Here is a 9,814-nt window from a genome sequence, read left to right as displayed (position 1 = left end):
ACATCAGATCTTTTCATTGAAAAATTGGAAAGACTTTATTTGTGAAAATTTTATTTTCTTTCAGTTGATTTTATGTTTTCTTCGTGTAGGTTGTATTCCTTTAAAAAATTGTCTACAGATATTTAATAGTTTCTTCTGATTTACTCACTCGAGCTACCTCTAAAATAATGTTCTATTTTAACCAGGTTTGTACCCACCTCTGTCTTGTTCTTGATTTTATTGAAATTGCTCTAATGTTTTGTCATTTAGCATAACCTTTAGGTGCTGGTTTTGGATAAATATACTTTTTCAAAATTGGGAAATACTGCCAAATTTATTAAATGGCTTTTGAACATCTAGTGATATAATTATGTGGGGTTTTTTTTAAGATTTTATTTATTTGAGAGAGAGAGAAAGCAAGAGAGCATGAGCAGAGGGAGGGGCAGAGGGATAAGCAAACTCCCTGCTGAGCAGGGGGCCCAATGCCGGGCTCTATCTCAGGACCCTGGGATCATGACCTGAGCCAAAGGCAGACACTTAATTGACTGAGCCACCCAGGGGCCCCAATTATGTGGGTTTTTACCTTCAGATTTCTAATGATGGATTATCTTGATAATTAATGAAATATCCCTTCATCCTTGCAATGAACTGTCCCTATAAAAATAACTGTTTATTCTTTTCATGTATCACAAGATTCTGTTTGCTTATCTTTGGTATGGATTTTTTGCACCAATATCTATAGGTGAGATTGACCTTTATTATTCCTCTTTTGTAATATTAATTATTAGATTTTAATATGAAAGCCTTGTATGCTTTGAAAAATAAGTTGGAGAATGAAATAGTAAAACCAACATTGGAATTATCTATTTTTAAATGGTTGAATGAAATTTAGGTATTAATTCAGCTGTTCCTGGTACTGTTGTTTTTTTTTTTATTTTTTTTAAGATTTTATTTATTTATTTGACAGAGACCACAAGTAGGCAGAGAGGCAGGCAGAGAGAGAGGAGGAAGCAGGCTCCCCACTGAGCAGAGAGCCTGATGCGGGGCTCAATCCCAGGACCCTGGGATCATACCTGAGCCAAAGGCAGAGGCCTTAACCCACTGAGCCACCCAGACGCCCCACCTGGTACTGTTTTAATGGAAAATCTTTAATCATTTGACCATCTCTTCTGTGGTAATTGATTCACTCCAGTTTTCCTGCATCATATTCAGTAATTTTATTTTGCTAGGAAATTATTCCTTCTTTGGCTTCTCAAAATTTGTTAAAAGTTATATGGAACGCTCATTTATAATTCTTTTTATCTTTTATGAATATATGATCTCTCTTTTTAAATACCTGATCATTATTTATTTATACTTATCTCCTAAAGCTTTAGCAGTTTTGTGAAAAAAGTTAATCATATTACTATTATTTTTCTTTTTTAAAAGATCTACTGGGTTTATGCCTTTTTTCATCAGTCTTTTTAATTTGCAGATTAGACCTTTATTGGAACTTGAGGGAAATCTTCTATTATTTTCTTTTTATTGCATCTCATTTTGTGCCTTTTTCTTCCAGAACTTCTGTCATTCACATGTGAGGCTCGTGCTTTATCCTTCAAGTCTCTTTTTGAAATTCTATTTTGTGCTTTGAGATATTATCTTTACTTGATATTCCAAGCCTAATTTGACTCTCAGTGGTAACCAACCATTCCATCAACTCATTTTACTGAATTGCCTAGTTTGGAAATTGTAATTTTACACACAGGAGGTATGAGGGCTACCTGAATCTTTGTAAGTTGTCCTCTGTTCTTCAACACCTGTATGGAGTAATATATGTATGTATTATGACCTATAATGTTCTTGTGAACAGCTGAGTTCTCGTCAACTGATTATTTTTCATTATGAATTCATTGTGTAGTTACTGGAACACGTCAAGTGGACTGTAGGCTCTTGAATTGTAGAAGGTAAAGCATCCTTTACAAACAAGAGGCCGACTCCTATTGAGAGACTGTGTGAAACCCTCCTGCTCCTAGCTCTCCTCCCTCTCTTCTAAGCCCAGGAATCATGAGAGTTCAACAAGTCTGCTTTGCTCCTCCTTGGCTCTTATAGGCCAAAAGACCAGACACCTTCAATGGAAGTAACATCAAATTGCTTCCAAGGGTTTATGTGATCTTAGAACTAGTTTCTCCAAGATCCATAGTTTCTCAGTCTTTACCTCTAGGATTCTCAGGCTCTCTCAGACAGAAAAAAAGCCCTATGTGAGATTTCTCCTCTAGGTGTCCCATGAAACTTGGGTTTCATTAGTACATGAATATGTGTATATCCATCAGCTTCAGGAAGTCTGGCGACTGAAAGTAGAATAAGCTGAAGTTGGAATAAAAGGGAAAACAAAACACATTCAGGTTACCACCTTCCTAGAAACTTCCTACTATTTTTTTCAGAAATTGTGGCAACTGGAAGGACCCAGTAACAGAGTGATGGAGACTGAAAAACTGGGCACTCCATCCAGTTATTGCCAAGTAAGAAGGAAGGTCCTGTGTGGTAACATCTCATTTTTTAAAAAAGAAATCATAAATCCAGAATTTTATGTATCATCTTCCCATTTCAAAATATTGATGATTTGTTAATTTTTTTTTTTCCGCAAATACTTTGTGAGACAAACCAACTATGTCTTTAGGTTGAATTTAAGCCTACCGGCTCCTAGGTTAGGATTTCTGGAGCAGATGGTAGATCTCTGGATGATAGATGGCCATCTCTAATTTTGAAGTTCTGCTCCTGAAAGATAACTATTTTGCCTTCTTTTTAGGCAAGTGCCTTGCAGGCAGAGCCATGTCCTCTGTGTAGCTTTGTATTGTATTCCCCAGGGCTCCAAGTATAGCATAAGGTGCACACGGGACACTTAATGTATATTTATGGGATGAAGAAAGACAATCATGGTGCCACTGTCAGGAACTAATGGAACTTTGCTCTGGCTTTTGTGAATACAAACAGTACTACTGTAAAGGAAGCTACTGATGGTGGCATTTGAAAATGAAAGAGGGATGAGGCATGTGTCATGAAAAAAAATCCCCTGAAATTGCTTTTAGTGGAAATAAGTAGAACGTACACTTTTGAATTGTCTATAAGACCAAATGTTTTCGAAATCTCAACTGTTTTTCTTTTCTATGGCAAAGAGTTAGCTGGATAGTGAATACTGCTTAATGAGAAAGATAGATTTTTGTTCCAATAAACTTGTGGATTTGAGGATTTCATAGTCTAACAACCACCTAAATGTGAAGTCTTGTCTAATAAGGTAGAGTGTGAGGATGAACTCAGAATAGGAGATTTTTATTTTTGTCTATCTGACACACTTCTATAAGAGACTTCTCTAGGGAAAGAAAAACAATGAAATCATTGTGAGGAATCTGTGATAATGCTGAAAAAAAAAAAGATTGTCTGAGATGAGGACTCAAACACAATTTCAGAATTTGAGGGAGAAAGGCCAAGTTCTTTTGGACTGCAGGTTTTGGACTGCAGTCCTCCTTAATCCCTGATTCGACTCTGATGGTCTGTTCACCACCGTGCTGCCTGGAATCACCTGAGTCCTATTCCTAATTACAACCCGCCTTTAGTGTTCCTAGACGACATCAACATGTAAGGGATTCATAGAGAGAACCATGCATGCTGAGTAACATTTGTGACAAAACACCATTTTTCCCTAAGAGCATGGAGAGAGGTCAAAATATTAATGTCTAGACTTTCAAGACTGCTGTTATTATTCTGAAAAAAAAAGTGTCATTCTATTGAGTTATTAGATTTGTTCTGGGCTTATCATTGAACCCATCTCATTTTACTCTCTAATTTTAAATTTCTTCGTTTATTAATTTTCTCTCTCAGAGTTTGAAACATGAGTTTCAAAACAGGCTATTATTAACCTCAGAGAGTATTGGGTCCACTTATACATGATAAGGAATGTAGAATGTATAATAATACTACACATTTGTTTATAATCCATCTACTTTTCAAAGAAAGGATGTGAGGTGTGCTATTCAGAGTGAATGAAAGAGATTCAATCAGCCCTTCTGTCGGAAATTTGAGAATCTGAGTGTACCCAAAGAAGACCAAACATGGCAATTTTCTCCAGGACTGTCACATTGCCCTATTTCCAAAGGCTATGACACTCAAAGAGTTCACAGCTGTGCTGTCATCACAAATTTAAATTTGACACTGGTGATATCATAAGCACAGAAAATAATTTTTTAAAAATATCACAGCTGAGTTTTTAGGTCACATAAGTATCATTAGAAAGTGTGCTCTGTGTAGAGACTACTGACATTAAAGGATATACAATGAAGGGAATTTATTATTAATGAATCTGCTGTGTCAAATTCTGTGTTAACCCTTTCATATCCATGATCTCATTTACTTAGCCCCATAATAACTCCACTAACTAAGTACTTTATTATCCTTATTCTACACATGAGCAACTGGAGGTTTAAAGAGGTTAAATACTTTCCCCAAGATCACACAGCTGGTAAGTGACAGAATGAGGAAGCTTAGCCATGTCTACCTGATTCGGAAGCATGTGCTCTTCCCATTACAATTGGAATGTTTGGAATTCAGATTAAGTTCTTTATGGGTCTGAATTAAAGACCTGCTCTGTGGCATCTCTCAGGAATCAAATAAAATAGAAACTAATGAAAATAGCAGATTCACCTCCTAACAAAGCGTAACACACCACAGTAGCGAGGGACAGGGTCTCATCATTGAAATAAAATTATGGTGGGACTGAAAACTTTCTCAGCTATTCCTCTTATGGAGGCCATGACATCTAAAAGTCCACTGTGAGTGTTCCTTCCTTATGCCCTCTTTAAAAAACAGAAACTATTTTTCTGGAGAACAGGAAAGGCTTATACATGAAATAAATTCACACTCCTGGTGTCTGGTATGCTCTCACAGGTGTCAAGTATGCCTTTTATGAGAGGACAGGAAAAGATAGTCAATACATTTGTTGTGTAGAAGGCAAAGGGCAGAAAAGAAGAACGGAAATCTGTAAATGAGAGAACACCATTTTATCTCCTGCTTAGGTTCAATCTTAGAGTACTTGGGGAAAAAGAAGAAAATAAGATTCTGGTGTATTTTTCTTTGGGTGGTCTAAAAACATGCAATGGGTGTGAAATGCATAACCATGTCCTGAATTTGAAGGAAGACTGCCTGAAGATAATCATCATTTTTTTATTCCATTCTAGTATTCACTGATGGTTTGCATCATTTTAAAGATCAAGTACTGGCATCAATTTTTGTCTAAATTATGTACCTTTATGATTTTTATAATCCTGTACATGAACAGTACACTGTGAAAACTGAAGTGGTGATTTCTTCCCCTCAGCTTTGCGAATTTGACCTTTGAATTGTCATTAAGTTTGAAGCACAAATTATGGATTTGACTAGGACAGGTAGTACACAGCAAATTCTGTAAAACCACAGTGACTTATTTTGTCTCACTGACTTTCTTACTCAACTGAACCTTGTATATAATATAACTAAATATAGAATGTACCACAGGCTCTAAGGGTTAAAAGACAAGAGACAAATTCCAGGCACTGCCCATAGTTGGCAAAACACAAAGTTCCATTTTTAAACAACTTTTTTCAAGGCTTCTGAAAACTTACCCCGTTCTTCATGAAGCACGGCCAAGCCCTGTCACAGTGAGACCAGCCGATGGGGCCGGCAGCCATCTTGTGCAGTGAAACACAGAGTTTCTGGATCTGAGCCAAGGAAAGCCAAAGTGATCAATATTACATTCTGAAAGCTCCAATGGACCCTTTGTCCCAGGACTAACACTTCTGGGAGAGGTGCCAGAAGATTCACGTGTGCACATGTGTGCGCACACAGTAACATGATGATTCAGGAAATCCAGTCATATGGGAAGATCAAAAGCACAGCAGGATATTCCTGTGACTCTGGCATTGGTCAGCACTACTTCAATGTCCACATCCAAATATGAAGGCAGCGTAAAGAGTCTACAGATGGAAGATAAACAGAAACTTGAAAAAACGTACTAAGGCAGCTTATTTTTCTCCCGTTGTCCTTCCACCTACCATGAGCAGCCCTGGTGCATTGTCAATCACTCCCTCACATCACTTTGAAGTATGATTCTGTCCCTGAATCCTAGAGCATGGATGCCAGCCTGGCCTGATCTCACCTCTGTAAGCCTTCTGCCCTCCAGCATGCTCACAAGTGTTTGGAACATCTATTGGGAATGGAAGGGAATATGATCCCAGACCCAAGTCCAGACGGCTACTAGAACATGTCATGTGGCTGGCACTGAACAAGATCACATTGCCAATTTAAAACCAACTAAATGACCTCCGCTTTCTTGGGAAAGAAAAAAGACCATGTGGCTGATGGGAGAACAATGAAAAGGTTTAGGATACCTTTTCATTGTTCCCCCATTTATCTGATCCCAAAGATCATTCATCTGAAAAATCGAGGCCGTATCTGGGGGGTGAAAATACATATTTAATGGATAGCATTATCAGAAGAGCCTCATGAGATACTCTTGCTACTGTTGTCCTTACAAATAAATTTAAAGGACACATTGAACCTGGGAGGAAATGCATATTCAGTTAAGAACTTTTTCATACATTTAATATCTGTGTCACTCATCATGTTCACAATTTTTACAGTCTTTGTTATGAGTAGCTTCTCATCATGTTTCTATGAGAAAGATCATCATAATTACAACCTTATGTTATGGGAGAGCAGAAAGAGGTGACTTGGCAAAGGTCATGTGGCACTGTCATTGCTGTCTGGGAATGTCCTAGACAGGAAGGGAACCGATAGATCTGGAAACCATTGTGAATTGTACATTCCAGTGTGCCTGGCAGAAAGCAGTGCTCAGGTTGCCCCAGCCAAAGCACTGAGCTTACTCAGAAACATGAGTGCTAGATAGGGTTGTGATGTCACCAAGAAGAAGAAATCAGATTTTAGTAGTACTAACTTGAATAAAATCTTATTGGAAACAATTTCCAAAATTACTGTTACTATTGTGAGGCATTAGCAATCAGACAGGAGAAGGATGAACTGCCCTTCAACCCCGGGGCATTTGATCTGGCATTTATTTATTTATTTAAGATTTTATTTATTTATTTAACAGAGATCACAAGTAGGCAGAGAGGCAGGCAGAGAGAGAGAGAGGGAAGCAGGCTCCCTGCTGAGCAGAGAGCCCGATGGGGGGCTTGATCCTAGGACCCTGAGATCATGACCTGAGCCGAAGGCAGAGGCTTAACCCACTGAGCCACCCAGGCGCCCTAGGAGTTCTTAATATAGTCTTTGACAGTTATGTGCCTTGCAAATAACTTCCCTCAACTTTGCCTCTTTCTGTACATAATATTTACATATTGGCATGTCCCACCTCTAGCCTTTAAGACAGGCCAATGCACCAAAAAGAAATGTAGCAATTTCACTTTGATTTTCTGTCAACTCCATTCTTGTTCAATTCCCATTACAACTTGCTTTTGACTCTTGGCTCCAATTATGTTGTGTGGACCTAAATCTGACCTTTTGTTTGACATTTGAACTTTGATGTTTTGATATTCTGTGCCCCCTGAAAATGTTGTTACCTCAGTTCTTTTCCTCATAGAAATGAGGAAATCCTCTATAACTTGTGTACCGTGTCCTCATGAATGTGGTAAGCCAAATCCTTTGGTCTAGCATTGAACTTCTTAGCAAATGTTAAGTATTTATCAGCCTGATTTGTTTTCTTCAGAAATATGTCACTATCCTAAATCATCTCATTCATATATTCTTTTGCTTCTTTATTATGTTCCGTTGCTCTCTGTCCTTCTACCACCATATTTTATCAGACAAAAAAATCACATTTATTTCAGTAGTTCAAAGTGCAAATACAGCAAGTCAGTTCACGTTTCAAGATACAGTTTTAAGTATAATGAAAACTTGATATACAAAAATGAAAGGGTAAATAGCAGAAATAAAGCTCAATTTTTAAAAAATTTCAAGTAACCCGAAAACCTTAAGACTAAAATATTCCACTTACAATTCAGAAATGCCTTAATTTTTAGACACCAGTAGTACAGTGCAATCCCAAAGGACTTCTCAAAGAAAGAGAATCACCCCAAACCAGTCGGCTCAGGACAAGAGTGAAGTTCTCCGTGCTGGCTCTTCCTGCTTCGGCAGCCTCACTCACGCTGTCAATTGATAGGGTTCAACCCATGATACTTTGATGTTTAGGCAATTCCAAAAAATGTTTAAAGTTCAATATGAGGACAACACCCTACTAAGAGAGTTTCTGAAATGGCCACTATATATTTAGAAGATTTTAAAGACCAATTTCAACTTCAGGCCTATGATATTTCTAGGGAAAGACACAGATTAATACTTCTTCCATTACTTAAAACCTTTCTGTAAGGTTAGCAACATGGCCTTTACCACTTCCTCATGAAAAATCGTACTTAAATACATATTTATTTATTTCTACACATACAGAGCTTTTATGTAAAGTAGAAAAAGTTCCCACTAGGAAGATAATTAAAGGTTGTTAATGTTCTCTGTATCACTTAGCAGCCAAGACACATGTTTATTTCTGCTCTGCAGAAGCAATGTTAGCTACTTGCTTCAATTCAGGAAAAGTGTGTACCTTCAGGAAGGTATAGATGAGATACTTATTCAGACTTTTTCTCAATCTCCTTCATCTTTTCATTGTAAGCAACAAATTGAGAGTCTATTCCGAAAATTCTATCCCACCATGTAAACGTTGAAGTGTAGTTTCCGATGAAGTTCATATGGTGGAAATCATGATGCCGAAAACCAGCATAGAAAGGGATCAGATTTAAAGGGTTGAGAGGAATGTCATAACCACTATGGACGTCAATAGTTTCTATCAAATGAATAGTCACCCATGCCCAAAGGAGAATGACGTGATCACATAAAAGCATGATTCCAATGAAAAATCCAGTTCCAAGGATCAGAGTTTCCAAGGGATGTGCATATTCAGCTTCCATTCCAAATGGAGCCTGAAACTCATGATGAATTTTATGAATATATTTATATATTCTTTTGTGGTGTAAGAGCCTATGCAGGAAATAGTGCCAGGTATCCTCAATCACCGCACAGCCAAAGCATTTTGCCAAAAGCAGGTACCATCTTGGCATTCTTTCCCAATCATAAGGTATATTAAAATACTCTGTAAAATAATAAGTTCCACAGATCAAAGGAAGCTGGATAAAAAAGTGATTAAAGAGAAGTACTTTAAAACATTTCCACTGGTTTTCCCATGTTTCTGGTTTATCCTTTTGAATTTTGTACTTTTTCATGTAAGGTATAAATTGAAACAAAAATCCAGGTAAACAGAACAAGAAATAAAGGACCTCATGAACTATCAAGGATCCCCATGTTGCAATCTGGAACTTTGTATAATTATCCAACATATAGTTCCATGCATTTTTAAATGGTTCTTGTAGAGGGTTCTCAGGTAAAAGTGAATCTACATACTCCACAGCCAAGGATGCTGAACTAAAGATGCTGACACTTTCATTTGTTGCCATTTTTCAAATCTCTGCAGAAAGCCTTAGAATTCTGGACGACCGCATGGGAACTGCCGGACACCGCCACCCTGACTCCACCAGGTGCTGCAGCCTCGGAACCTGCCTCTCCCTGTTATCCAGTATTTTTGTTATTATAACTTGATATTCTTCAGTGAACTTGCATTGTCTGTAGAAAAGTAAAAACAAAAAAATAAGATTAAAAAAAACAAAAATAAAAACAAAACAACATAAAGCAACCCCTTTGGCAGGCATGCAAGACCTTTCTTATCTGACACTGCGCACTGGCCTAGCCGCATTTCCCATTCTTCTCC

General features: G+C 37.6%; 1 protein-coding gene across 1 annotated transcript; it reads right to left on the bottom strand.

Moving 5' to 3' along the window:
* Positions 1-8,503: 8,503 nt before the first annotated feature.
* LOC116870837 (methylsterol monooxygenase 1-like) lies at positions 8,504-9,599 on the bottom strand. The gene has a single exon (XM_032863010.1). The coding sequence runs from the start codon at positions 9,501-9,503 to the stop codon at positions 8,622-8,624; it is 882 nt and encodes a 293-aa protein (XP_032718901.1). The 5' UTR covers positions 9,504-9,599; the 3' UTR covers positions 8,504-8,621.
* Positions 9,600-9,814: the final 215 nt, after the last annotated feature.

This window comes from Lontra canadensis, unplaced genomic scaffold (assembly GCF_010015895.1).
Source record: "Lontra canadensis isolate GAN:19392208 unplaced genomic scaffold, GSC_riverotter_1.0 scaffold24, whole genome shotgun sequence".
Classification (NCBI taxonomy): Eukaryota; Metazoa; Chordata; class Mammalia; order Carnivora; family Mustelidae; genus Lontra; species Lontra canadensis.
Note: the sequence above shows the minus strand (reverse complement) of the source record. Positions and strands in the feature narration are given on the sequence as shown.